General features: G+C 48.5%; 13 protein-coding genes across 13 annotated transcripts; 5 read left to right on the forward strand and 8 right to left on the reverse strand.

The window, feature by feature from the left end:
* Nucleotides 1-241: 241 nt before the first annotated feature.
* Nucleotides 242-2424, reverse strand: EYB26_003040 (uncharacterized protein; the record flags this gene model as incomplete). The annotated part of the gene is made up of 8 exons (XM_054262343.1): nucleotides 242-583; nucleotides 649-1041; nucleotides 1103-1428; nucleotides 1491-1610; nucleotides 1660-1960; nucleotides 2012-2051; nucleotides 2123-2151; nucleotides 2200-2424. The coding sequence occupies 8 exons, from the start codon at nucleotides 2422-2424 to the stop codon at nucleotides 242-244; spliced, it is 1776 nt and encodes a 591-aa protein (XP_054118318.1).
* An 899-nt stretch (nucleotides 2425-3323) lies between these two features.
* On the forward strand, nucleotides 3324-4201 carry EYB26_003041 (uncharacterized protein; the record flags this gene model as incomplete). Its single annotated transcript, XM_054262344.1, has 4 exons — nucleotides 3324-3342; nucleotides 3427-3604; nucleotides 3692-3885; nucleotides 3939-4201. The coding sequence occupies 4 exons, from the start codon at nucleotides 3324-3326 to the stop codon at nucleotides 4199-4201; spliced, it is 654 nt and encodes a 217-aa protein (XP_054118319.1).
* Nucleotides 4202-4403: 202 nt separating this feature from the next.
* EYB26_003042 (uncharacterized protein) lies at nucleotides 4404-5699 on the reverse strand (the record flags this gene model as incomplete). Its single annotated transcript, XM_054262345.1, has 1 exon — nucleotides 4404-5699. The coding sequence occupies one exon, from the start codon at nucleotides 5697-5699 to the stop codon at nucleotides 4404-4406; it is 1296 nt and encodes a 431-aa protein (XP_054118320.1).
* Nucleotides 5700-6128: 429 nt separating this feature from the next.
* Nucleotides 6129-7644, forward strand: EYB26_003043 (uncharacterized protein; the record flags this gene model as incomplete). The annotated part of the gene is made up of 2 exons (XM_054262346.1): nucleotides 6129-6257; nucleotides 6349-7644. 2 exons carry the CDS (start codon nucleotides 6129-6131, stop codon nucleotides 7642-7644), a joined length of 1425 nt encoding a protein of 474 aa, XP_054118321.1.
* A 512-nt stretch (nucleotides 7645-8156) lies between these two features.
* Nucleotides 8157-8544, reverse strand: EYB26_003044 (uncharacterized protein; the record flags this gene model as incomplete). Its single annotated transcript, XM_054262347.1, has 2 exons — nucleotides 8157-8428; nucleotides 8520-8544. The coding sequence occupies 2 exons, from the start codon at nucleotides 8542-8544 to the stop codon at nucleotides 8157-8159; spliced, it is 297 nt and encodes a 98-aa protein (XP_054118322.1).
* Nucleotides 8545-9542: 998 nt separating this feature from the next.
* On the forward strand, nucleotides 9543-10174 carry EYB26_003045 (uncharacterized protein; the record flags this gene model as incomplete). Its single annotated transcript, XM_054262348.1, has 3 exons — nucleotides 9543-9804; nucleotides 9863-9890; nucleotides 9958-10174. 3 exons carry the CDS (start codon nucleotides 9543-9545, stop codon nucleotides 10172-10174), a joined length of 507 nt encoding a protein of 168 aa, XP_054118323.1.
* Nucleotides 10175-11828: 1654 nt separating this feature from the next.
* EYB26_003046 (uncharacterized protein) lies at nucleotides 11829-13088 on the forward strand (the record flags this gene model as incomplete). Its single annotated transcript, XM_054262349.1, has 1 exon — nucleotides 11829-13088. One exon carries the CDS (start codon nucleotides 11829-11831, stop codon nucleotides 13086-13088), a length of 1260 nt encoding a protein of 419 aa, XP_054118324.1.
* A 427-nt stretch (nucleotides 13089-13515) lies between these two features.
* Nucleotides 13516-15084, reverse strand: EYB26_003047 (uncharacterized protein; the record flags this gene model as incomplete). Its single annotated transcript, XM_054262350.1, has 2 exons — nucleotides 13516-14289; nucleotides 14341-15084. 2 exons carry the CDS (start codon nucleotides 15082-15084, stop codon nucleotides 13516-13518), a joined length of 1518 nt encoding a protein of 505 aa, XP_054118325.1.
* Nucleotides 15085-15581: 497 nt separating this feature from the next.
* Nucleotides 15582-16483, reverse strand: EYB26_003048 (uncharacterized protein; the record flags this gene model as incomplete). Its single annotated transcript, XM_054262351.1, has 2 exons — nucleotides 15582-15636; nucleotides 15699-16483. The coding sequence occupies 2 exons, from the start codon at nucleotides 16481-16483 to the stop codon at nucleotides 15582-15584; spliced, it is 840 nt and encodes a 279-aa protein (XP_054118326.1).
* Nucleotides 16484-17415: 932 nt separating this feature from the next.
* On the reverse strand, nucleotides 17416-19036 carry EYB26_003049 (uncharacterized protein; the record flags this gene model as incomplete). Its single annotated transcript, XM_054262352.1, has 6 exons — nucleotides 17416-18039; nucleotides 18097-18396; nucleotides 18446-18480; nucleotides 18546-18715; nucleotides 18846-18949; nucleotides 19001-19036. The coding sequence occupies 6 exons, from the start codon at nucleotides 19034-19036 to the stop codon at nucleotides 17416-17418; spliced, it is 1269 nt and encodes a 422-aa protein (XP_054118327.1).
* Nucleotides 19037-20650: 1614 nt separating this feature from the next.
* On the forward strand, nucleotides 20651-21820 carry EYB26_003050 (uncharacterized protein; the record flags this gene model as incomplete). The annotated part of the gene is made up of 1 exon (XM_054262353.1): nucleotides 20651-21820. The coding sequence occupies one exon, from the start codon at nucleotides 20651-20653 to the stop codon at nucleotides 21818-21820; it is 1170 nt and encodes a 389-aa protein (XP_054118328.1).
* Nucleotides 21821-22381: 561 nt separating this feature from the next.
* On the reverse strand, nucleotides 22382-23461 carry EYB26_003051 (uncharacterized protein; the record flags this gene model as incomplete). The annotated part of the gene is made up of 1 exon (XM_054262354.1): nucleotides 22382-23461. The coding sequence occupies one exon, from the start codon at nucleotides 23459-23461 to the stop codon at nucleotides 22382-22384; it is 1080 nt and encodes a 359-aa protein (XP_054118329.1).
* A 261-nt stretch (nucleotides 23462-23722) lies between these two features.
* On the reverse strand, nucleotides 23723-26306 carry EYB26_003052 (uncharacterized protein; the record flags this gene model as incomplete). Its single annotated transcript, XM_054262355.1, has 3 exons — nucleotides 23723-24797; nucleotides 24851-26112; nucleotides 26169-26306. 3 exons carry the CDS (start codon nucleotides 26304-26306, stop codon nucleotides 23723-23725), a joined length of 2475 nt encoding a protein of 824 aa, XP_054118330.1.

The raw sequence follows: 26306 nt of genomic DNA on the forward strand, positions 1-26306 counted from the left end.
ACCTCGACGACCGCGTTGTGTTAAGGTCAGGCACCAGCATTTTGGAGGAATTTCATTGCCACAATACCCTGTCGTCAGATGAAAACACTACCGCAATTGTAATAGTTCCCACTGGTCCTTTGAGTATGATCTCAACCGTACGGCAGGATGTGCACAATGTGTATAACTGAACCCGAATCCATATCATCAGCTGGCACAATCATTAAGAATTGAGAGATATCATCATTCATCTCATGTGATCTCATCGTCGCATACGCCTTTGGGACATAAACTCCATTGACTTTTGCTTTGAAGAACTGAACAATGTCCTCGTAACAGATCGATAGATAGTCTTTCCTTCGACTGTGTCACTAAGATAGCCAAATAGGGTCAAAATGCTGATCGATAGGACCATTAACACAGCAAATGAGATCCAGTAAGCACGCAAAGATAGAGGGCCTCCAATATCTGGAATTTGAATGCTAAAGTATTGGGACATCAGACTGACAGGAAGAAACATAATCGTTGCTTTTGCCAGTAAAATTGTAATACGGGTCAGTTTTTCCACTGCTTGAGAGTCCTTTAGGGCGATCAAGTTGAAATTCTATCAATAGTCAGCAACCCGCCCGCTAAAAGAAAACGGGAGAGTAGGGAAAGAAGAGTTCTCACCATGAATGTTAGCGTTTCTTTCTCTGTCAAGCATGTCTCAATCTCACTCAAACAGTATAGTCTGATACGGTCTGCTAAGCGCTCAAAGCGGCCAACTGCAGCTGAAGTAAGTTGCACTCCTGCAGTATAGTCATAAGGTCTAGAAACATCTGCCATGCTAAAGGACGTATGCGCCGGATCAGGAAATTCTAGATCATTGGACACGTTCGTATTGCGACGGTTTTCGCGCCGGATTTGGGCGGCTTCATCACGCAAGACACGCTGACGTTGCAGAATGCGTGTGATGACTAACTCGTAGCTCTGATAGAGGTGCTTCAAGATTGCAAGACGTCGTCCAAGCCAATGCAGATCATCCACCAAGTCAACGTTAGGCTTTGTCAACATGTTTTGCCTCTGGGATCCAGTCAGCATTCAATATGTATGCAAGTCACTCCATCGTTTTTCATAGACCCACCAATTCATCCAGCAATGCTCCATACCTGTGTTCTCTGCGAGCCACCAGACGATAACTCGATACCCAGTCATCGAACATGTAGTACAGTATCAGTCCAGGACCGTCTTCCTGCTTGATGCTAGCATCGTCAGGCTCGATACTGGAAAAGTGCCGAACACGTACAGAGACCAGTGACTCGTTGTCAGAGACCAGTGGGTGTTGTTTGGATGCACCAGAGAAAATCGAAACGACATTTCGTCGAGTAGCGGCTATTAAGACTTTTTCTTCTTCAATAGAAGGCATGTATGGACCGGGATATGGGTTCTCCTGCATGGAGATGACCGTTCCTACGGTAGGTAAGCAACGTTAGGAAAGTACACAGTTATTTTAATGGCGAACATGAACATACCGTCATCGCATAGTATGATCCAGCACCATAATCTTTTCCCCTCAGGTAGGCCCTTTCCATTTTCCAAAATTTTGCCGCTGATCTTGACTGTGTAAAGGGAGTTGTATCCAACACATGTGTCTATGAAACTCGATTAGTATGATTTCTGAAAGACAACAACGAGTCCTACATTTAGGTCCGTAATCCACTGAGCAGAAATGCCAGATCTGATTGATGATGTTGGAGAATGATAAATAGCCAAGGGAAGCCACTTCAGCACTTGCAGCCACAGGATCCAGTTGGCCAAGGTGATAAGCTCCTTCGAGGTCTCCAGATGAGACATTTTGTTGAGCCTTCTCCTCAGATCTCTCAGTAGGTACTGACTCTCCAAGTATGTTTGGCTCTGCAACAGCAGTTTCCATTTGCCTTACCGGATCTGTACACATCATCTTGACTAGGCGGTAGGATAATCCATATTGGTTTGCAAGAGCCTGCAAACTCTGTTAGTTTGTGTTGACGGTAGAAGGAGGTATAAGACGCACTTTGACGGACTCTTTCTGCATCTCTGGCGCCCACAAATGGCTTTTGTAAGAAATCAGCGATTCAGTCTAAACGCTGATACCAAAAGAAAGTCTGTCGTCAGTCGTACTCACATCCACCTTGTCCCGAACATCTTTGGTCTCTAGCTTGCTTGTTAGCCTGTTTGAACCTCATATGGTGGAGGTCATACCTGATCTTTCATCAACGACACAAACTCTTCATTTTGCAAGTCGAATCCACACCATGCATCTTGATCACCGAAATCGAGAACGAAGTTGCGCGTGGCGCTGTTTAGAAGGGTTTGTTGACACTGGCGAAAATTGTGAGCATCATCGATGTTACAGAATTTTTCCGCAAGGGCGGGTTGTGATGGTAGGCTTTTGTAGTATTCAGCAGCTGTCTGATGAGCAGCCATGATGCACGGAGGTGACAGTAGAAATCTGCTAAACTCTATCTAAATGTGTAGCCCCTGATCAATCAGAATACCTAGTACTGTGATGGTCGAAAAAAATGGGAAGAAGAAAGTAATGTGCTTTGATTCCGGGAATCTTTGATCTGATATAAGTAACGATGAGAAAGTATGCAGGAAGAATTTTGACACTGGATGGGTGACCTCTGACTTCAGAGGTCAGATGAGGCTTAAGGTGCACGAGGCAGGATGCGAGCTACTAGACTGCTGCAGCCGCCCGCGCCTTCCCTGGATGGATGCACAAGCCACTAGTCGATCAGTCATGGGAAACCTCCCATTGGCAATCATTATACATTCATGTTTCCGGGCTCAGTCCCGGTCTGAGCTCGGCGTATTTCTAAGTTTGTCCCTCGTCGCAGTCATGACCGATGTGATGAGTCTGACAACATAGAACCTGTGAGACTCTTGAACAGGAAGAGCGCATAGGGTTCTGGATAAGGGGATTAACATGGCGTGGAAAGAGCAATAACCATTATCACCCTTTCTTCTTTAGCCTGAAATCATCTCAGTATTTCTTCTGATCTATTGGTGCAGATTCAGCGAACTGTTCGATGTTCATTGTTCAGAGGATGTTTACATGTCAGGATCCCCAGCCAATCACAATGCTGGTTATTGCTGCAGGTCACGGGACTGATTGACGAAGCAAAAGTCTTGGCATACGCGAAATTTTAGGGCATGCTAGTCCAATCCTGGTTTAGCGTATGGCTCTTCCCACAAGCGGGGAAAATCTCTTTCGATATTCGAGCCGAGGGCTTCTCTTGCTGTTGAAATCTCGAACCTGAACGACATTTAACGCAGAGCCACACCATAAGAACTAATCATTCTTCTGGAAGACTGTCGCCATCATGTCTAAGATCACAGTCGGTAAGCTTCTTCCTCCTCGTCAAGCGACTCGAGAAGTTGTCGTGGTGTGTACAAGAATTTGCCATCTAACTTGAATTTCAACAGCCGGAGTGCGTCAAAATGTCCAACAGCTTCTGGACTACTCTCAAAACACCAAGAAGCGTAACTTCCTCGAGACCGTCGAGCTCCAGATCGGTTTGAAGAACTATGACCCCCAGCGTGACAAGCGTTTCTCCGGTACCATCCGCCTTCCCAACGTTCCTCGCCCTGGCATGTCCGTTTGGTATGTTCGACCGTTGCCTATCCATGTGAAAGAGATTGGAGAGGAGATGAGTGAGATGCGATGATAAGTTGCTGACTGGATGTACAGCATCATTGGTGACCAGCACGATCTCGATCGTGCCAAGCACTTGGGCTTGGAGTCTGCTTCCGTCGATGACTTGAAGAAGCTCAACAAGAACAAGAAGCTCATCAAGAAGCTCGCCCGCAAGTACGATGCTTTCGTTGCTTCCGACACCTTGATTAAGCAGATTCCCCGTATCTTGGGACCCGGTCTTTCCAGGGGTCAGTATTCCACCATTCCGATCCGTATTGCTTTTATGTTAACATGATGATAGCTGGTAAATTCCCTACTCCTCTTTCCCACGCTGAGGACATGGACGCCAAGGTCACCGAAGTCAAGTCCACCATCAAGTTCCAGCTTAAGAAGGTTCTCTGCTTGGGTGTTGCCGTTGGTAACGTTGGCATGACCGAGGACGAGTTGATCTCCAACATCATGCTTGCCATCAACTACCTTGTCTCTCTTCTTAAGAAGGGCTGGCAGAACGTTGGAAGTCTTGTTATCAAGGCTTCCATGTCTCCTCCTAAGCGCCTCTACTAAGTTCTGTGCTTAATTGCATTGGATCGCATGTCGGGGTGTCATGGTCTGAATGACTGAAAAAATTCATAAAATTAAATAGGCTTAGTTAGGTCAAAAATAATGACTTTCCAGAACCTTGAACTTTGGTGCAAATTTATACACATTGACCAATTAGTTATACATGATATTGGGTATGAATAGCTAGCCTATTTACAGATCGCGGTTACTGCATGCCCTCCATTAACTCCGTCCTGTCTAGGATCATTCCTCTCATACCAATAAACTCGCGGAGACTTTCCCATTCCTCGCCCTCCTCTTCACCTCTCCTGTACGGATCTTTAAACCCCCAAGCCATAGCGACCCTGTCAAGCGCAGCTCGCTCCTCCTCTCTGAGCCACCGATGTCTCAAGGGGATACCAGGTGCCCACGATACACGCTCCATCTGATCGTTACTTGTAGCAACAGCAATAATTCCCACAGATGATGTAAAGCCTATGTATGCAAGTGTAGCGGTAAACGTAATGCCCGTCGCCATCGATGGATCCATGGTGTTTTGCAGATTTGCAGCCCACGTCGCAACAACATAGGATGCTAAAGGCGCAGTCGCCAAGCCTGCAAGAGGAACTGCCGCATTCTTCAACAATTTAGCTCTAGTGAAAGCTGGAGCACAAAAGGTGGTGTCAATAATAGCAAGCGCAAGAGACAGGTTCTTCTGTTCCAAGGCAATCTCTAAAGCTTCGTTTGCAAGCTTCGAAGAGATGGCATTCTTCAATCCGTTGGGGTTTTGCTGGCGGAATTTAATGGGTGATGTGTTGACTTCTGGAATGGGTTTGTTGGCGTATAGCGAGAAAATCTGAGGGAGATACTCGGCCCGCTTGAGAAGGACGTGGATCTTGGTGTATAGCTCGAGGACTTCAGGAGAAATGAAGACCTTTTCATCCACTAGGAGTTCGGTAGAAAGCTGAGATATAATTTCCAAAATCCTAGGCTCCGCCTTCTTCGGTATCCTCGATTTTCCAGGTGTGGCGGGCTTTTCGTCAAGACCAAGTAGTGAAGATGCCGCAGTCGACTTCTTCGCGGTCACCGCCGGCGTCACCTTTGAGTTCTCATTCTCGTGTTGTTCCTGCGCTTTCAAGAAGGATTCGACAATATGTAGGCATTGCTGTAATAGCGCAACTACTACTTCTTCGGGGGCTGCTTTGTCTGAACGGCGTAAGGCTTCGCACTTTTCTTTGACCTCGATAAGAGATGTCTCTATGTCTGGCGTTGACGACAACAGTCTTCTCGAAATCTGCAATGGCTTGACGGCCGACAATCTGAGTGCTAACAATTGAGCATATTCTTGTCGCAATTGCGTGTTGCTAACATGGCGAACAGGGTGTTGAGGAACGTTCCTGAGCGGTGCACTCTGTAACGTGGAATACGACACGGTCTCTGTTCGTTTCGAGTGTTCGCAGAATTGACACACTGCTCTGCGCAACTTAGACGCCCCTTGAGGGCGTATAAAGACACTACCCATTGTGTCCTTTCCTTTTGTGCTGTTATACTGTAGAAAGAAAGAAGATCGAGGTCAATCAAACACGTGCCTGAACTTTCTGGCGCTAAACGGAAGCGCTGGCGGAAATGTTACCGCCTAACTAATATGGGTCCAGGCAGGCCCGCGGGAGCCCAAGCCTTAGTCATTTACGCTTAGAACACCGCCAAGAGGACCCTCAACGACCCAAGTGACATCGTTAATGATGCTGCTTCTTGACTAACTAACCGACAAACAGGCTTTATTCCATCTGCCTTCACGACCCCCTTCTCATGTCGGCCTTCCCTACGTCGCCAATCTTTCGACTCGCCCACCTCTTTATATCGACTACTTCTTACCCAGCATACCTGCCTTGCGGGTATCTGGGGTCTCGTCAGCACACACCTCCTTCAACTTAATCTATAGACCACCAAGATGCCTCCTCCGCCGCCTCCTCCCCCTCCCCCTCCTCCAGGCATGGGAGGTCCTCCCCCTCCCCCTCCACCGCCTCCTGGAGGAGGTATGCCTGCTAGGCCGGCCAAAAGTTCAGGTGGTGGGAATAGAGTACGTTCTCCCTCTCAGTGAACACGATTAGATACATCGACGTCATATACATGCATACATTCTTTGATGATTTACTAACTGTTCCGTATAGAATGCTCTTTTCGCGGATATCAACAAAGGCGTCCCAAAGTTAAGGAAAGCAGTTACCAATGATCGATCGGCGCCCGCTATTGGGAAAGAAAACAAGTCCGGAGGTCCACCGATTGGAGGCGCACCCCCAGTACCGGGCATGCCAAAAGGTCCCGGCGGATTAGCACCTCCGATTCCTTCGGCGAACAGATTGCGAAGCAGTAGTGATGCGGGACCTGCGAGAGATGATAGTGGCAGCTCAGGCGTGGCCAGCGGTGCACCTCAATTGGGAGGTTTGTTCGCAGGCGGCATGCCTAAGCTACGCAGTCGAGGCGGCGTTGATACCGGTGCGAATAAAGATTCTTCATACTTATCGGATTCAGAATCAACTCGTACACGAGCAACTACCGGGTCAGCACCACGACCACCAGTGAGTGCTGCACCGAAACCACCGGGAGCACGACCCCCTCCGGTACCTCCCTCAGCATCAGAGTCTCCTGCGCCTAACCCATTAGTCACCAATCTGCGAAAGCCACCACCAAGACCCGCATCGCGGCCATCGTCTACATTGGAAATACCACCACGCGCGCCTCCCCCTCTTCCAGGCTCGGGGAAAACTCCACCACCTCCCCCTCCATTGGCATCCCGAAAGCCGTCTGGTACGGCACCCTCAGCACCACCGCCGCCGCCGCCTCCTCCTCCTGCATCAGTGAGCCCAGCACCACCCAGTGCACCACCACCGCCGCCATCTATATCCGCTCCTAAACTTCCTGTGTCGGCCCCTCCTCCACCTCTGCCACCACCATCTTCAGCACCTCCTCTACCCAACGGAGCTTCTCCCGCTATCGCATCAATTGCCATGCAAGCTGCTCGAAATGCTTTTGGAAACTCACATAACCCTCCAGCTCCTCCAACGCCACCTCCACCTCCACCTCCAGGCTCAGCACCATCACTACCAGTCTCTGGCCCACCACCCCCGCCTCCTCCTACATCACCGCCCGCATTAGCACCTCCAGGGCGTCCGTCTGCATCTTCTACTCCCGTATCATCGCGACCTACCTCATACGACGATCATTCACTTCGCAGCCAAGGACGGTCAGCTTTAGATCCAAGCGCTTATACACTTAGCAACGGAACATCAACCCCAGTCTCCCATCCATCATCACCAGGACCAACTCGGGGTGCGGTACAAGATAACCGCTTCAAGTTCCAGGACGAAAGCTTACTACCCAAACCGCGACCTTTTACCGGTGGAGTACGGAGATATCGCGCGGGCAGGGGAAGTAGTGTCCCCCTCGATCTTAGCTCGATAGGATAGACTGAACGCGTTTGTTTTACATGTTGAATCATATGATGATATTAAAAGTTGATCTCCTCAGATATCATTACCGCTTTTATACCATTGATTTACCATTTACTGTGATATTCAACAGCTCATTAACGTTGTAGTATTTGATTGACATTTCGCTCAACAACCCTAAGCAAACTCGCCCTAAATCATCCCATGTAATGTCATGGTAGACGAAAATTCAACAAAGGCCTCTGATTCTGCGTTCTTCGTAGACAATCAAAGATTTTGCACCATCGCGTAGTCAACTTTGTTGCAGCGCTGGATTCGGTTCCAGTTCGTTCATCCATCCATATTCGCTGGACGTTGTGTATCGTAATAGAAGCGGTATTTGTAAAAAGGGTATGTCGATACCCCTTGCGAGGAAGGTGTCATTAGTTCCTTGTCCCGTATGCTTTTCCTCCCTAAAATTCGTCTGTCGTGTTCTCGTCTCCCCTTTCAAGTCATGCCAATATTAAGTGTCTATCCAAAGAACGACATGATCATACATTCTTCGTCCCCCGAATAACCTCTCCCTTAACTTTACTCCAATCAATATCATTATCAATGCCCTCGTCCACTTCGCCGCAAACAACCACATTATCGCCTCGAATCAGATAAAGGCCATGCTCAATCTCGGAGCTGGGCTCGGGGTCCTCTGGTGTTCGGATTATGCGCTCGACGGTTTGGGTGAGTACGAGGTTTGTCAGTTGGTCGGTTGAGAGGAGAGTGCCGAGGAGGGTGCGACCGTCGACGGTGATGACGAGGATTTTTTCTGTATAAACGTTAGCATTGTCTCATTGCTTTTCGAATTTGTTTTGGAGGCGGGGTGTGGAAGACTGCTGAAGGAGGGGGCGAAAACTTACTATTGATATATGAGCTGAGAGACATGGCGACTGATGGATATCAAAACGAGTCAGATCGATCCTTAGGTATCTCGATAATGGGGTCTGATGTAGTTACTCGGTAGCTATTCCAACTACCGGGCACGCCAAACTTCCAGGACTGACGGGAATGGGTCGACTCAATGCATCACATGAGACGAAGCTTATAGCAGAAACCTGATTCAACTGAGGGCTTAGGTGGCAATTAAGGCTATAAGCATATTCTGGGTCAGATGCTTGTCATGGTGCTTGAAGTCGAGGTCGAGATGGACCGCAGCTCTCTCAAATCTTGAAGGTTAGGTAGCTCCACCTCTGTTTAAGTCTTGGCGCTTTCGTGAGGCTCGCCTTACCGGTATCCTTGTCATCTTAGTTCGCCTTGGTCAGACTTCAATCTAAATATACAAAACATTTTAATGAGTTATATAATTTTATCAAGAATATTTCTACATTCAATCTGTTCGACACTGGTTCATTCCTTGCAAAGTCTACGTTAATCTACTACCATCACTCCAGGCTGACTACATCCACCGTTTTGGCGGATACCAACTAACTACCTCATCGAATCATCGTTTTATTCAGCCTCTTCGGTTGCTGACATCTTCCTCACGAGCCTTGCTGGTAGCAAGCTGGGGTTTATGCTTGCCTAATCATGCATCTCCCTGTCTACGCAACCAATTACGCATGCTCGCCGCATCACGCTAATTCACCAACCTGAACCCGACGATCTTCAGCCCACATCCCCAGCTTTTGTACCGACGTCTTGGTTCGTCTTGATATGCTCTGGGCTAGGTATCATCCTGCAGTTTTGTATGGATAATACGGTCTTGATAGAATCTTGACTCGACTTCGTTTATCTGGTGACTGGTGAAATGGTTTATTCGCGCTTGAGCGACACCAAGTGCAACCCGAGCGGCCTCTCATAAGCCAAATCAACATCGCCTATATAGTATATATACGAATTTATTTAGAAAGCTGAGAAGCTGACGAGCGATACGACTGTGCTCAATGCCGGAATTGATTGACTTACTTTTCCCCTGGCCTGTGGTCTCGACACTGGTGTCTCATCTGGGAGTCGAAGACCTACTCCAACTTTCTCGAGCGAACAGCGAGGTTCGGGCTGTTCTACACGGCTTTCCACGCCCCAGGCAGCCGACTTCGCAGCTAGGTCAAAAGGATGGAGCCACTGCCGAAGTGCGAAAGGATATCTTCGTCGGCTGGCACCAGAATACATATTGGAAACATCTAAAAAGTCTTGCGCAAATGGAATGTGCGGAGATGGATCATCGAAAGGGATATCATTTCGGGTTATGTCGATATTGCTCTAGCCCTGTATGTGACGCGTGTATCGTTCGGGTAAGTCATCCGTATAACACAGTCCCTCAGTCCGTTAGAAGTCTCCTGCTTAACGACAGAGAAATAGGAATCATTCGCACAGCAAACCAGTGCTTGGCGCACTCGAACACGTCATCTCTGCACAGAATGTTGGACGCAAGGCAATCCGCACAAAGGTCGCAATTTCACGAAACCACCTTCGGCCTCAACATCATACAACTTCCTACCTGGTGACGGAGACTTTTGCCGCTGTACCGTGCATGACGGATGGCTTTGCTCGGGCTGTCGCAAGAAGCAGTGCGTAGATGCAGAAGCGCAGAGGGCGCATTGTTTCGGTGAGGGATGCGCGAATGTTTCTGGGAGTGATCGAGAGCGACGAAGTATTTGTCTTTGGTGTGATTTGCCTCTGTGACCATTAAAGATCTAGCCGCTATGCTGGATTTGATTGGAAGACAAGGCCTATATAGTGCCAGTGAACTGACTCTTGGGGAATGAGGCCATACTAAGGACCGCGGATGGGTATATACGACATACAGTTTTTTGACGGCGGAAATCACATGTCTTCATTTGCAGTCAGGTCAAACATTATTGACTCGTAGTACGTCCATCTGGTCGTCGTCGGTTGTAACAAAGTTTACTTCAATACTCTGACATGACATATGCCGGAATTCTTGGCCACGTGGGGAAACATTGAATGATCTGTTGATGAAGATGGGGGGGCACGGAGTCGGAGTTACTTCGATAGTACCTAGTCTGGCTTACTGATTGACACTTGAGTTCCGCCAGGATATGGCCGTGCGACATCACGGGCGCAGATTGAAAGCATAGTACTACGAGTACTCTGCTACCTAGACATCCATTCTCTGTACTCCGTACATATACCATATATGTATGGAAACATCAATACAAAGGCCAATGATCCCATCCCCGCGGAGCACATGTATACCCACCCCAAGTGAACGTGCGTATCCAGAGTTGCGAGGTGGCGGTGAAACGGTGTCCCACGGGCAGAGTAAATTTCATTTCCAACTCATCGTTTCCCCTAGTCTGCATTCTGGTTGTCTTTTTCATTCGTCTTCAAAAAAAAAAAAAAAACAAGGTACAGAGTGAAGAACATTTCCATGAAGTAACTAAGTAAGTTAGGGTTATACACTGCACTGTCATCATATTATCTGTACTATGTAGATAGTTACTTTCTACGATCCATAATACTCCGTACTATACAATACAATGTACAGTACCAGCCAATACGACGTTCCAACACAGTCAAATGTCCAGACGCTAGTCTACAAACGGACTGGTGACGCATTAGTGGCGGCAGGGTGCTTAGCAACCAGCCAATAGCACACTGTCAATTGGTAAAATGCGGTGGGGCTGTCTTCTTAGTCGATCAAACCGGGGCTTGCTAAGCAATTCCCCCCTCCTCGTTGGCCCACCGTGACCGTAGTGTCTGAGTCTCTGAGACCACCCAACTTCCCCTTGTTCGCCTGCATTTGCCCATCTTGCTTGCTTCAAAGTCAAACTCTTTGTTTCATTCCACTCTTTCACCTATTCAGCCTGTCTGAGGTTTTCTTTGTGTGTTTCAGTTCTCAAATAGGTCGGCTTAGACCTTTGTCGTCTTTTGTTCTCCTTTTTCCACCGTTTCTTTAGCGACCATTGCCGAAAATTGAGGTAGAAACGTTCAGTATTGCAAGCCCCCGCGGATACTCAATTCGTACAACAACCAGATACAAACACGTACCTTGACTTGAACCCGACAGACAGAAGGTGTCAGGATCCTCATAACAAATCCACTTGTATCACAAAGCCTTCAGCCAATTCTTCGGACATCATCGCCGTCCTCCATGCGCTCCGTATCCCGTGCAAGTCGTTGCGTGCAACGCCCAAAATTGTCCTAAGTGACACTACCTACATACCTACCTACATACCTACATACCTACCTACTATAACACCAGCGCCATGTGGCTAGCCCGCGGCGTACAATCTGCCATATTCTACTATGCCACATGCACTCCCTGTGCGGAAGCAGAGAGTCGACGTCGCCGTAAGAAGGATGCTATACGGGCCCAGCGGGAACAGGCAAAGTCCGCCGTGATAGTTACCGATCAGCCACAACTATTCCCTCAACCAACGCCTTTTAGTACGAACGCAGGATGGATGGAAGAGATTTCATTAGGGCCGGGTCCGCCAGCTCGTCGACATCGATCGAGGAATTGCCCAAGTGATGGATTGCCCAGGTTGTCGTCTACGTCCAGTATGACGGTTGAACGGTCAATGCTATCGGGAGGGAAAGAAAAAGGGTCTTTGACCGAGAAATTCCACTGGTCGCGCTTCCAGCGAGAAGATGAAATACTCTGGGGTGAAGAGGATCATTGGAGAGAAGGGGAAGATACCATTCTGGGCTCATCGGTTGGTATTTCCGGCCGTGCTAGGGCGGGGACGGGCCATTCAAACAAATACTATATTGCACGAGCACCTCCCGTGAACGATTTGCATCCGCCCATTGTGAGCGGTCCGACGAGTCGTGCTGAAACACGATGGATGTTACAGCCGCCTCCTAGTGCGAAGGTCATGGCCGGAAAAGCCAGGCATGATGTTATGCGTGAAAGTCAGGGTTCGAGCACACGAAGACGAAGTCGCATTGATATGAAGATCAAGGAGTCCGAGGAAGAGGAAGAAATGATCCAGGAGGGACAATTGGGTCCCATCACAGATCGACCTGGCTGGCCAATTGGCAAGGCGACTAATTCCTATCGTCGAACATTGGACACTTGCAGGAAGAATCGACCTGCGATGCTTGAAATTCACACGTCATTGTCGTCCCCGGAAACAGGTGACGAAAACTGCGACAGTTTACAGCAACCGCCCGCCGCAGCCACCACAGGAGAAACACTGCGATCGACATCAATGACGGATATTCGTGCATACGACGAGTGGCATCTCCAATTATCACCATCCTTCCACTCCCGGTCCAATTCGCCATCGAGCATGGGGTCGCCGGACGACTCGCTCCATTGGCCGGACACGCCGTATTCACGGCCTGATTCCAAACGCACGGCAGCAGATAGCGGCAAGGGGTTTCACCCGTCGTATCTCAATCTAGCCGTGTCCTCTCGAGAAGTAGACAAAAGCATTGAAGCTATACATGTTGAAGTGAACGAGCCGAGATCGAGAGAACAGATGCACCCAGTGAAATGGCGCTGGAGTTTTGACATCTAGTCTCCTTTTCCTCCGTCTCATCCACCCATCAACCCACCTCTTGTGTACAGTACACCTACTTTCATCCTTATTGTATTTTCCGTTCGTTCTTAGTATTATTGCAGACGTTTCTCGACATCCTTTCGTTCAATCACTTTTTCTTTTCAGCTTTCCGCTCGCAACACATACAACGGCGTATATTCTATTTGTGCTTTCAAAAGCGGGAGGGTGACTGTTCCCTCCACGACTTCCTTGTTCTGTTTATTTTGATCGATTATCATTAACCATAATGAAATGGTTGAATGTTGTCTTTTTGCATTCTCTTATACAGAGTTTTTGATACGTATATGAAATGAATAAAAGCTGCATTTTGCGTGAAATTTTAGTTTATTCATGGTATTCGTTTCGTAACTGGAAAAAAAATCTATCGTAATAATATCCATGACAATCAGGACGTAAGCAAATCCCTCACACTCATGCCCATCCTCCTATCTTGCGATGCAGAAGCGGAAGACGAAGAAGAAGGTTTCTTATCTTCTTTCCCGCCACTACCTTCACTTATCGACGTCCCGCGCCGATCCATATTCAGCATCAACAAAGCCGCGCTCGCCTCTTGATCGATTATACTATCATGAGCGACAAACACGGGGCTGGCCATGGTATGATTCGATGAGATGCTTTGCCTATGTTGTTGGTTTTGGTGGTGTTGGTGGTGTTGTTGAGGCAGGATAGCGGGTGATGGGGTTGTGGACGCTATCTGTTGTGGGACGCGGTATGAAGTTGTGTTTGCCATTGCGAGCTGAGCTTGTATTTCTGATTGTTGTTGTTGAGCTCGGATTTGTGGAGAGTATAATGGCCGTAAAGCTGGTGAGGGGAGGATGGGATGATTTATCCCATCAAGTTGCTGTGAGCTGCTTACTGGCCCTGTGTATGGAGAGAAGGATGGTGAAGAGTAGTATGTCGATGTGTTTATTCTGTTGCCGTTGCTGCTGTTATTGTTGGTCTGAGGGAATGGTTCGGGCGATGAGGAGGACTCTGATGCCGAGCCAGAGTCTTCGCTTGCCATGGTCTGCGGGACAAGCATTTCAGGTGATGTTGGTGACGGTGGTGCGAGAGGAGGGCCGTCGAGTTTCGGCTTCTTAGAGACAGAGTTTGTCCGGCCGGCATTGTTTTTGAGTTCGGTGATACATTCTTCGAGGTAATTCATGTAATCGATGCTTGCCTACATCCATCTATCAGCATATATCAAAAGCATCCGATTGAGAAGACTAACCTGAAGAATAGCAAGTTTGTGCATTTCCTGGCCCCGACAAGCAGGAATCATATCCTTCAACGTCGCAAACTCCTCGTTCATCTTAGACCGTCTGCGTCGCTCAATCAGACTGTGAGCGGTCTTGCGCGCAATCTTGCGTCCTGCTGCAGATGTAGCGCTGGGTTGTTTTCTTTTGGATGGTTGTTGGGTGGGTGAAGTAGCCTCATTCTTGGGTGCGGCTTCTACTGAGGGAGCTGTGGTATTATTGCCATTCTTGGATGAAGTGCCGGTTGAGCCGGCGCTTGGCTTGGATGTTGAAGCTTTCCTTTGCGGAGATTGCTTTGTTGCTGGTGCTGTCGTTGTTGATGGCGTCGATGTACTGCGACTTGATGATGGGGTAGTCTTGGGTTTCATCTGAATGATCTTTCTTGATCTTGTTGGCGGCGGCGGCAGATTGAATTCATCCAGCGCCGTCGTAGAAGATGCGGCGCTGGCTGTCGCTGCCGCTGTGCGTTTTGTGCCCGCACGAGCAGTAGAGCTTACGCTGTTCTTGCGCTCGGGCGAAGCAGGCGATATGGGAGTCGTTGATATCAATGACCCCTTGCGACTGTTTGCGATTCCGCTCTCCGGCGCAACAGGACTCAATGCCGCGGGTGGCAAGGCAAACGAATGTTCAGACATGGCGTCCATGGTTTGAAAGGACGACTCCTTGATGATGAACTCGCCAGAGGCGGCGGGAGTAGGAGGGAGATGAGCTGGGGGCATGTCTGATATTGCTGCGGATAGAGATGTCTGTATGACAATGTTGCACGGCGATAGAGCTGGCTCGGACTTGACTTATACAACCATGCTCAAAGTCGGACAAGAGATGTTATACAAGATGGATGCTACAGAAGATATAACCAGGAAGAGCGACCCCGACATCACATGGGGCTATCGTACTGTCGCGTGCCTTGTGCTCCAACAATCGCCGCTGATAGGCCGAGCGAGCTGGCCTGTAAAAACGGCCCTGCTGAGCACGCGACAGGCATTTGCCTGTTTGGGCTAATCGCCTCCCTACACGGTGTATTTATGATACGGTCGAGGGCCCCTTCATATGGCCAGGGTAACGTGGATAATTGTATCAATTGGTATAGTTACTACAAGAGTAGTATTAAATAAATTCACGGCTTTGTCGACGATCAATTTGACAAATGCAGATTTCCTGTCCTCTGATTGGCCCAACAAAAACACCGCAAGCACAGACTCACGTGCTCTAAAATCTAATGAACGTGCTCCTTGATACACAAGTCTTGGCACGTTGGGTAGTTGTCCCAGCTACAACAAACTTAGCATCTAACTACAACATTCAACAAATGGGAGAGAAGAAAAGAACTTACCAGAAATCAGTGTGCTTCGGCAACAGCTCGGCACACTGATTCGCCAAATCTTGGCATCGCAACGAGCAGCTAGCCTTGTCATTAACCCGTGTCTCGGGAACTTCGCTGAAATCCGGCGCATTGGGATGAGCTTTGTTCTTGGAAACTGGTCTGCTCCAGAACGGCTTGTGGGCGTCCTTGTGCGCTGCGGCATCTGCTTGGCTGGCGAGTTCCTGTACTGGGATGCTCACGTCGTGCTCATCGGCGGACGAATGGCTTGAGCCGGGTTTCTGCGCGGCATGCGTGCCTTGAGCAGGACTATGCGCGGCTGAGGATGATGCTGCCTCTGAGGATGATGCTGCCTCTGAGGATGATGCTGCCTCTGAGGATGATGCTGCCTCTGAGGATGATGCTGCCTCTGAGGATGATGCTGGCACTGAGGATGATGCTGCTACTGAGGATGATGCTGCCTCTGAGGATGATGGTTTAGCCGAAGAACTAAACTTGGTTACTGCCGCGTGTTTTATTGGTGACGGCACTGCCGAGGATGATGGTGTAGCAACTGATGACACGGACACCATGGCTTTGCTAGCATCAGCCACGGAGGATGGGCTGGGGGTAGCAGCGGCAATCGGTGTCACAGTAACCACCTTTGCAGATGAAGATCCAGAAATCAAATTAGCGGCGCGCAACTTGGATCGTCCCATTCGCATCTTTGGAGGTATTTGGCCACCATTGTAATCCGCGGCGATTGCTGTGCCTGCCAGCAGGGCCACAGAGAAGGCGAGTACGTTTTGAAAGTACATTTTGTTTTTTTCCGCGAGTGAAATGAGTGTGTTGAAGATATCACTGTACAGCTAAACCCTAAATGAAATGAGAGACAGGGATGAAGGAAAGTATGTCAACAAGAAAGAAGAAGCATCAACTGTGTCTGAAATTCAAGGTGAGATGTCATTCTCTTATAGACACTCAACACACATCCCATGCAGCGGAGATGCTACAGAAAAAGTCGCGCCCAAATCAACTTCCACTGGCATGGATCTGCCGTGTAAAATATTTTCAACTATCTGGTGATTCATATCAAACGGAATAAGCTCCAGCCTATCGGGCGATAGGCTTGAGGCGTTCGATGTTTGGACTGGATGGCTTCACATTCCATACTACTACCCACGATGCATTCCGGGGAACATAGTACGTACTACGTAACTAGTCGCCTCCTATTAACTTCTCACTACGGAGTGGACTAGCAAACATGTATATATTTCTAAATTTACGTCATGTCGTTTTGAGTTACTTAAATACAATTCAAACAAGGCATTAACAAGACTTCTCGGCAGTGTTTCACAAAACTGCTTTACATTGAAAACAAATCATTTATACCACTGAGATACATGGTTTTCTTGACTGCAATTAAACGTTATTTGTATACCAGCCTAGGTATCCGCGGAGACTCGTCTGCAAGGTATCATATGAAGATCAGCGCATCAATGGCATACCTAGATACATGGTACACATACCAACCCAACAACACACAGCATTATGTTAGGTAAATTACTCAAAGTCAAATCCAACAGATCTACATGACATTTCCAAATAAATTGACATCATTTCTTGAACCAAGAGTTGAAAAAGAGCCCGAGCTTAGTCTGAGCCAGAACAGTATCTATTGCCATCTAACCCTAGCATGCCCCGTCTATTCAATGATGATCGACCCAAACAGAAAAGAAAAGTAGAGAGTTTATTCAAAAAGCTTCTTCATCAGCAACATACCAAAAGTCTCCCCGCCAGGCGACCCCTCCATCCTAATAATCCTATTCCCAGCTCTTGAACTCAACCATAACCCATGATCACTATGACTCTCTACATCATCCTCAACTTTGTGTCTGTTGCGTCGATCAACAACACACATCCCTCTTGTCCATTGTCCCACTGTCTCAATGCGGATATCTTCAGGCGATGTCGATGTAGGTTTCCATCTAGGATCATCTGATGTCATCGCGTACCATACGCATACAGGGTCGTGTAAGGTAAGACTGGCCTTTGCGCCTTCGTGGCCGGGATGAAGGCGCTCAAGGGTTTGGAAGACGTGGGCCATGAAGGCGTCAACCCATTCGGCTAGAGGGCTGCCCGACTGTAATAGTGGTGTGATGGTGCGGTCAAAGTCGCCGCGGATGAGATCATGTTGACTTGTTATGTCCAGTGGGAAGAGTTTGAGGGTAAGTGTCTTGCTGAGTTTGGCGGGATAGGGGGGTAATATTTTGCTGGGTGGAAGAGTGCTTTGGGGATTGGGCGAGGTTAGGGCAAATACGCGTGCTGCGGCGACTGCGTCGGCGTAGCTGTTGAATTCGCCTACGGGGGTGACCTGCTCGATATTAGTCCAGATGTTCTAGAGATGTTGATTGGAGACAACGTTGCATACGTTTCCTGGCTCGTTGATCGTTCCACCCATAACAACCACTTCCTTTACTCGGAGAAAAGTCTCTGGGTCTTTGGCGGCGGCCAAGGCAAGATTTGTTAAAGGCCCAACGGCAACAATAGTCACGGTATTTTCTTCATTCTCTCTGAGAACTCGGAGAATCTCGTCTGCTGCTGGCAGTTTGGATGGAATGAATGACTTGTGAGATTCCGACGGAGATGGGCCGACATTCGGGAGGACCTCAGGATCGGAGATTGGATCAAAGAGATGCTCCCATGTCTCGCCGGGGGTGAGATGAGGATGCTATCCACGGTATTAGACGATGTTAGATTGCCGGAGCAATGAGACTTACGCTGAAATGAATTCCACCAAGGCCGTCCTTTCCATCTAGGAGCTATTAGCGTTAAGATTCAGCTAGCAGATCAGCTCGTCAAGTTGATGGGATCGCTTACGGAAATAATCTGCAAGCATTTTCTGGTCATCCAGCGGTTGCTCAGCGCCGACTGCAATGACGGGTTTCTGTGCTCGTAGCGTATCGAAGCCTTCTGGTCTGCCTTGTTTCTTGCGCCAATCCATTTCACGTTCGAGGATATGCAGCATTGAGACAACATTTCGCAGGCAGCTGTTATTTTATTTTTAAAGTTAGCATCAATCATGTTCAAGTGCGAGTAGAGGCTAGGTAAATGGGAAAATCAGTCTCTCTGGTGAGAGAACCTTGGAATGGGACGGCATTGGGGTATATGACTACATACCTGTGCACTTCGATATTGCCAAACGTCAACGAAACAAGCAGCACCTCGACTTCTTCCGGAGACGCCGCAAAGGCGAGCAGCATGGCAAGTATATCATCAATACCCTAGAGTCTCGTCAATCTGATTGGTCTCTCCGTTGTTAATGAACAGCTTACCGGATCGGTATCGATGATGATTTTGTTCTTGGCCATCTTGAAGATGTCTTGTCAATTCTCGTGGGTACTAATATCCGATTTTAATCCGAATACGAGGTCGCCACTGTGCTATATAAGAATAGATTATTTTCTTTTACGCAATGAGAGCATGCGGAGATTGGCTGGCAGTGGACGATGACGCGGAGAGAGCTCAAGCCTCCAAAGAAGTTTATATGCAGCAGCCCCTCCCCCGCTATCCGCTAGCCCACCATTGGCTGTCCATTTGAAATGTCATACATCCACAGGCAAGAGGAGTCCATATCGCTACAACCAGAGTGCGATATGATGGAGAGGACTTTGTTTGCAGTTGTTTGCATAGTCTCATTGACCCCTACAAGACATTAGATCCATCTCAAGCCTCTCATTATAATCTTGCTCTAGGTACCGGAATAGTACCGCGTTTCCGCGACAGTATGTACGATATGGTGACCACGAGCACAAGATAACATTGGTCGGGTAAAACCGACGAATTTGACCACAAGAACAGTGTATACGTGGCTCAGGGGAGTACTAAAATGCGGTCGGTCCGAATGACACGTAACTAATTATTTTAGTCAGTGTTAGCGACCGACTATCGAAACTTGCTTGTCGAGATGGTAGAATAGGAGAGCGTTTGCATCCAACCGTAGGAGCTAGGACCCTGACCGGCAGTTATTCAGTCCGGCATTTATTCTGTAGTCAAATAATTCCAAACAGTAACTAATTCTACTAAGTTGTGTATATGTAGGTAATAGTCAAAGAAGAGCGTATTCTGTCGTATAATAGAACAATAATTATTGTAGTGTTGGTCCGGGAAAAGAGACTAAAAAGGAAGGAGGAGACCCCTGAAGCTCAGAGTCTGTGACGTCTCCCTCCCAGCCAACCAGATCGCGGCAAAAAGACCACCTCAACCATCTTCCTTAGACTCAACATCAAGCACACGTCTCCTCTTCCTCCACCCTCGGTCTCTTCACAACCTGTAAACACTCTGTTACTCATCATCAATCATCTCCTCTTCACACTTCCTTGTTTTCTTCTTATCTCTGTCGTCGCCCTGCTGGCACAGCTTCAAACCTGACGATCTGTCCACCTGAAGCTCCGCTCCGCTCCTTGCAAAAGCCACCGACGACTCGCCGACCTTCTGATCTCACATTCAGACAAAGTCGTCTCCCCTTGCTGCAAGAGACGTCTCACACACCCTTAATCACAACGTCACTGCTACACACCAACCCTAGTCTGTTGTCCGACTGTTGCACGATCTAATCTCGACCGACTGTGCCTGTCTTACTCGACCTCAACTCAAAAAGGACATCTGGCATTCCCGCTTGCGATAAGTCTAACTCACCTGCGGAAGAATAGCCCCTGCATCCCAAGCCACGCGGCCCCGCAAATTCGGGTCTTGAAGGCCGATCTGCAGTATTCAAAGGAAACGTATCTCGAACGGTCCTCATGAACTGAGACCCTCATCGATTGGTCTTGAACACGCTACTTGCGCGGCTGGTAGCATCGCATTCTTTAGATTTTTCCTGGGAGATTGTTACTTTGAGAAACACCTTGTGGTAAGACTAACTCTTTAAGTCCACCTCTGAAGTAAATGATTGACGCTAATACATTCCTATGTAGATCGACAATATGAACCCCTACGTGAGCTGGGCGATTATGCTGGTGGTGGCTGGTGGATTGGGATACTACTATTCAAACGGATCAAAGCCCAAGAACAAGGCGCCAACCAAAGTCATACCTGAAAAAGTCGAACCCATCGTCCAAGCGCCTAAGCCAAAGAAACAGAAGGCACGCAAACAGCCCGAACCTACAACCAAAAAGCCGGAGGAGAAACTTGTGGCTGCCAGCGCCCAGGTAGGAGACAAGAATGAAGTAGAGGAGGACATCGATAACAAAGAATTCGCCAGACGCCTGGCTGCCGCCAGATCGGGCGTGTCGGTTGGTGACTCGAAGACAAAGGCCCCCAAAGAGAAGCGCAACAAACAATTGCCTCTTACTCAGGAAAGCGCCAGCAGCGATTTCTCTACACACGCCCCATCGAGCAACGGAGCAGATGCTGATGACGATCTGTCCTCGAACGACATTGTTTCTCCCTCGGGCCGTGATGTTTCCGATATGCTCGAAAAGCCAGCTCCTGGCCCCTCTGTGATCCGTTTGACTGGATCCATGGAGACTACGGAAAAGAAGCCCAAGCCTCAGGCATTCAAGCAAGTTGAAACGAAGAAGCAGCGCCAGAACCGACAGAAGAACGAGGCTCGTAAGCAGGCTAACCAGGAAGCCGAAGCTGAGCGACGCAAGCAGCTCGAGAAGCAGCTTCATACAGCCCGTGAAGCAGAGCGTCAGGAAGCGAACCGCAAAAAGTCTGCAACCTCGGTCTCAAGCAATGCCTGGACCACCACGAACGGCAACCTTGCGACAACGACTACCCCCGCCCCTGCAGTCAACGCTACTCTGCCATTACTTGACACCTTTGAGTCAACCGCGCCAGCGGCTGCTAGTGGAAGCTCTGCGGGCGTCTGGTCCAACAACCTGCCCACAGAAGACGAACAGATGCGCATTCTTGGCGTAGCTGCCCCAGCTGCCGACGAGGATTGGACCACCGTGTCGTCCAAGAAGGAAAAGTCCAAGAAAAAGGCCAAGGCAGACGAGGGTACCAATGAAGCCAGTGCCTCTGAGTCTGCTGCCTCGTTTGAACCCGAGACCGCACCTCAGCCCGCCGAATGGGTTGCTCCAAAAGTCACACAGGTGCCAATTCCTCGCGGAAAGAACCACCCTCTTGACTCTGACTGGGCCGCTTGATCCCCGGCGAGAAAGAGATTAAATATCAATATCGGTACCTACATTTGCTGTCTTCTCTTACTCTTTTTATGTACACTTTGGGAAAATAAAACTTGAGGCGTTCAAATCATTGGGAGGCATGTTTTTCATCAGCTTGTTGACTTGCTCAAAAAGGAAAATGTTAAAAAAAAATTGGAGCATCTGGCCATATTGCTGATTGTGCATGGCCTTAACTGAACAAGTTGATACAACCCTGTTTCTATTCTTTTTATTTCTTCTATTGTATTGTATTGCCTTTTCTCTATATGTGTGTGTGAGTATAAGCTGGTTCTTTTATTATATTACAATCAACAATACCCTGAACTAAAGTGAATTCCTGTGTGCTTAGGTTCCTATAGATAACTATCATCAGGAGTCCAGATTTCTTAGTCATAGTCTGGACTTATGCAGATGATACATCTGAGATTTTATGCAGGTGCTAGATTTGGCCCACTTCTCCACGATCCATCTGCTTGCCATGAATCTGTATAGATCCAGACTCATAATCACAGACTAAAAAATTATTAACAGAGTAGACGACGACTAAAAACCCTCCACAGCCGTCCCCAGCCCCTGCTCCCTCGCCATCTCCAACAAACTCCTCGCAATAACCAGATCCATAATCCCCATCCCAACGCACTTGAAAACCACATTCCCTTCCCCATCGAGACTAGAAGACGAATCAAGTTCACCCAACTCAATCAATTGCTTTTCCTCCACCTTCGCCATAATCAATTCCCCCGCCTCTTCTATACACGCCTCCACTGAATCGACGTATATCATTTCTTTGTTCCCCGATAGAAGCGTTCTTGAATCGATTTCTTGCATGTGCGGTTTATACGAGCCAATCAATGAAATATATCTTCTTTTGGGGGTTGCAGTTAAATCATCATATGTAAATAATGGTTCCGTCGAGGGCGTGCAACAAAATAGAGCATCGCTTGACGCTAGATCGGCACGTAGACGGGTCTGATACGCATCTCCCTTGTCTTGAAGTTCTTCGCGAGAATAAGCGTTGATGTCAAGATGGGGATATCGCGCCTTTAGATCGGGAACCAAAGTCGACGAAATACTCTCCTCGAGCCGTCGCTGGCTTCGATTAACGAATGTCACGCTCTCAATATCCGTAGACTCAGGCACAGTCAACAACGCCAATCGCGCATGCCATTCCGCCTGCTTCCCCGATCCAAAGATCAAAATCCTCTTCTTTTTACCCACCTCCGATGATTGCTGGCAGAACCGTGTAAAAGGAATCATGCTCGCAAGCGCAGTCCTAAAAGCGGTAATCTCCGCCGCGCTCATGACGCCTTCCAACCGCCCCTCTGGAGAGAGGATGTTGATGACACCTCTTATCCCGTTTGTGGGTGTACTCACTTTGGGGACTGTGACGACCTTAAATCCTGTAGAGGCATGGTCTGATACTGGCATGAACAAGGTTGTTGCGGACCATTTTTCGCTGACGATGCTGGTTCGCGGTGGTTGGTGTATGTTGACGTCTTTAGTCTTTCGCTGTGCGGAGAATGCGCTGAGGGCGGTTGAGAGGTTTTGGAGGAGGTGGTGGCATTGGGCGTGGTTTAAGCTGTGTAGAAGCTTGGTCAGGTCTTTTTCGGAGATGGCTAGCATTTTATCTGGTTCTTTGTACTATAGGTGATATTTGCAAAAAATTGATGTATGAATGTTTAATTCCTAAGCTGGGCAGTTATCTGATCGTCGGGAAGCATCCCGATCCAGCTTACGATCCGGTATCGGACTTCACCGGGCCGACATACCTTGGACTTATTCATTTGGATATTTTGAGAATACATTCGAATTTCTTGATTAGTCTAACAACCCATGGTATCAGAAACATATACGCCACGCTCGTAAGAAATAAATCGTAATTCATCAAGAACGGTAGTATATAGTTGTGTCGCTCATCAGCATCGACGACACATCCGGTATGTTGTCTGCTAAAGAGTCCATCAATTCGATTTGTTCTTCTTGACTCAACGTCCGACCGCGCCAAGGTCCTGGTTGATTCGAGTACTGAGAATACTGGTCCCCAAACGGTCCCATCCAAAATGTAGAGTCGGCGTTCATGCTAACATATCCGCTGCTGCTGGTGACCGGAACGGCTGCGTAGTTAGGATCCCAGCCAACAAGACCGGGAACAACAGATGGGAAAGTATTGAAAGGTGTAGCAGGATCGAAGTTCGGGTCGCCGTACGCGGCATACATCTGTGTATTAGGATGCTGACCGTGATGCATGTTTCGTCGGTGTAGTTGTTTGTTTGGGGGTTGAGCACTTGGAAGGCTATAAGCTTGGGAAGGCATATATATCGGAGATGATGAAGGTTGAGAAGCCGGTGTGTTGGATTGTTCATGAACAGGAGTGTGTTTTTGAAGAGGCTCCGTTGATGGACCTCTTGAATGCGACAAGTATTTCTCTGTATCGGATGTCGTCGTTGCCGCAGTTACAACTGTTTGTACGGAATGATGCGACGTCGCTGAAGGACTTGAAATGAAAGGCGGTGTCGTGATATCTTGCACAGAGGCCGGTGACGGTTGGGTCGACGGTGTATGCACAACAAAAGACTCCGCAGTATCGTAGGCTTTCAGACATGCAGTCATGAGACTCTTGTATAACTGCAACGCCGACTCGCACCCCGGCCATCGTTGTGCTGATATAGCAACCGCCTCCAAGGCGATCTGAAGATAAGATTTGACTTCCTCAATATCGTGCTCTATGCGGATATCAGGATAAGACAGCGTCCATAGCATCGTGCTGATTGCCATAAATAGAGCCTGAGCAGACGCCCATGTCAAGTCAACAGAGCCAGTGGACATCTGGTCCATGTGCATCCTCACATTAAAGGCGCAGGCGTCGTAGCATTTTCGAGCAGCATCAACTGAAGGCTCCGGTATTTGGGGCGACGGACGATATAGCATAACAATCATGGTATTCTTTCGGCCAACGAACCTAGCAGGAAAATTAGATACTGAGAGTGTACCACAGCTGAATAAAGGGCTTACCAAGTTTTGCTCAGACCACTTCCGCCGTCCTCTTTGGGACATAGTTCAACCCAGTCGTCTATTTTGGCCATGATCTGTTCGAACCAAGGATCCTGATCGTTTACCGGAGCTTCTCGCTTGTTCAGATAAAGTGTCCGTCGAACCTCTGCTTGCAATAAGCGCATCTTGAAAAAATGTATAGCAGTACATTTGGCCCAGATTGGCTTGGCTCCTGGTAGTATTCCCTGAGCAGTAATGAACCGGTCATCCACAAGTTGGGGAAATCCGATATTAAGATGATCGTGGCTGATGCAGAATGCGTTTGGACGGCCTAAGCTATGGGCCAGTCCGAATTCCATGGTGATGACGACCCAAGCTACTCGCCGACGCATGTCCACTTCCAGGACATTGAGTGGCTCGCCTGTTGTGGACTTGGTGATGTTGGCCTCCTCAAGAAGCCCTAACTCCTGAGCGAGTTTCGCGGCCGCCCCGACCACCCAATATGAGGCTGTCCTAGTTGGCGTTATTAGCGAGTACTGCGCGATGAGGGTCAGACATTGGAGCGATCGCAAATCCATTTGTTGCAGTGAGGGTTGAAGAAAGGGCAGAGCTGCCAGGTAGTAACTATCGGCCAACCCAGCGTACTCGGGACTCAATTTCTGCATACTGATTGCAACGACCATGCGCAACTGAAAGTTCTGAATAGGATCCTGGGATGCGCGAAAGACATCTTCCGCATCCTGGCGAAATGTAGGCTCGTGCAAGACCGGTAGCATAGCTTGTCCTTTGACCATGTAGAGGTCAATCAGCTTGTTGGTCAAATTCTGTGGAGGTAGACTCTCTTGAGGTACAGAGCTAATCATCGGGTACACCTTGGATGTTGGCTTGGAGCTTTCCTTCGCAAACATATCGCGGATCTCCTGTGCCGTCATTTCTGGGACGACATCCTTGATACTTTTCGAGTCAGTGTTTTGCTTGGCCAATTCCATCACTAATCTCGTTATGGCAATACCACTGGACGGTCCCAAATATCTCGGTTCATCATTTGCTGCGAATCGTATACGGCCGGCGCCCCGAACCATCAACTCCGCATCGGCGGCATGCCTTACTTCTTTTTCTGCTGCCTCGATTTCTCTTTCAAGAGCTCGAGCTCTTTCTCGTAATTGGACTATGTAGGAGCGGGAAATCGTCTGGTGTCTAGTCGAGTCGTAGTAAACGCATCGCGCATTGCTTCGTTCGCATGGCTCGCATCTCGGTATGCCTGGATCGCATCTAGATTTTCTCTGTGGGAATTGAAGGTCAGTATTGCGAAGTTATATTAAGGGTCGAAATATCCTACTTGTCGACATCTCGTACAAGCCGTCAGTGTATGGGCTATCTTTCCATCCGGCACATCTTGCAAAGTTCTGGACGGTGCACTATGTTTCCACGGGTTGGTGAACTGCGGCCGAGAAGCCTGAGCCCGGTGCTCCGCCAT

This window comes from Talaromyces marneffei, chromosome 2 (genome assembly GCF_009556855.1).
Source record: "Talaromyces marneffei chromosome 2, complete sequence".
NCBI lineage: Eukaryota > Fungi > Ascomycota > Eurotiomycetes > Eurotiales > Trichocomaceae > Talaromyces > Talaromyces marneffei.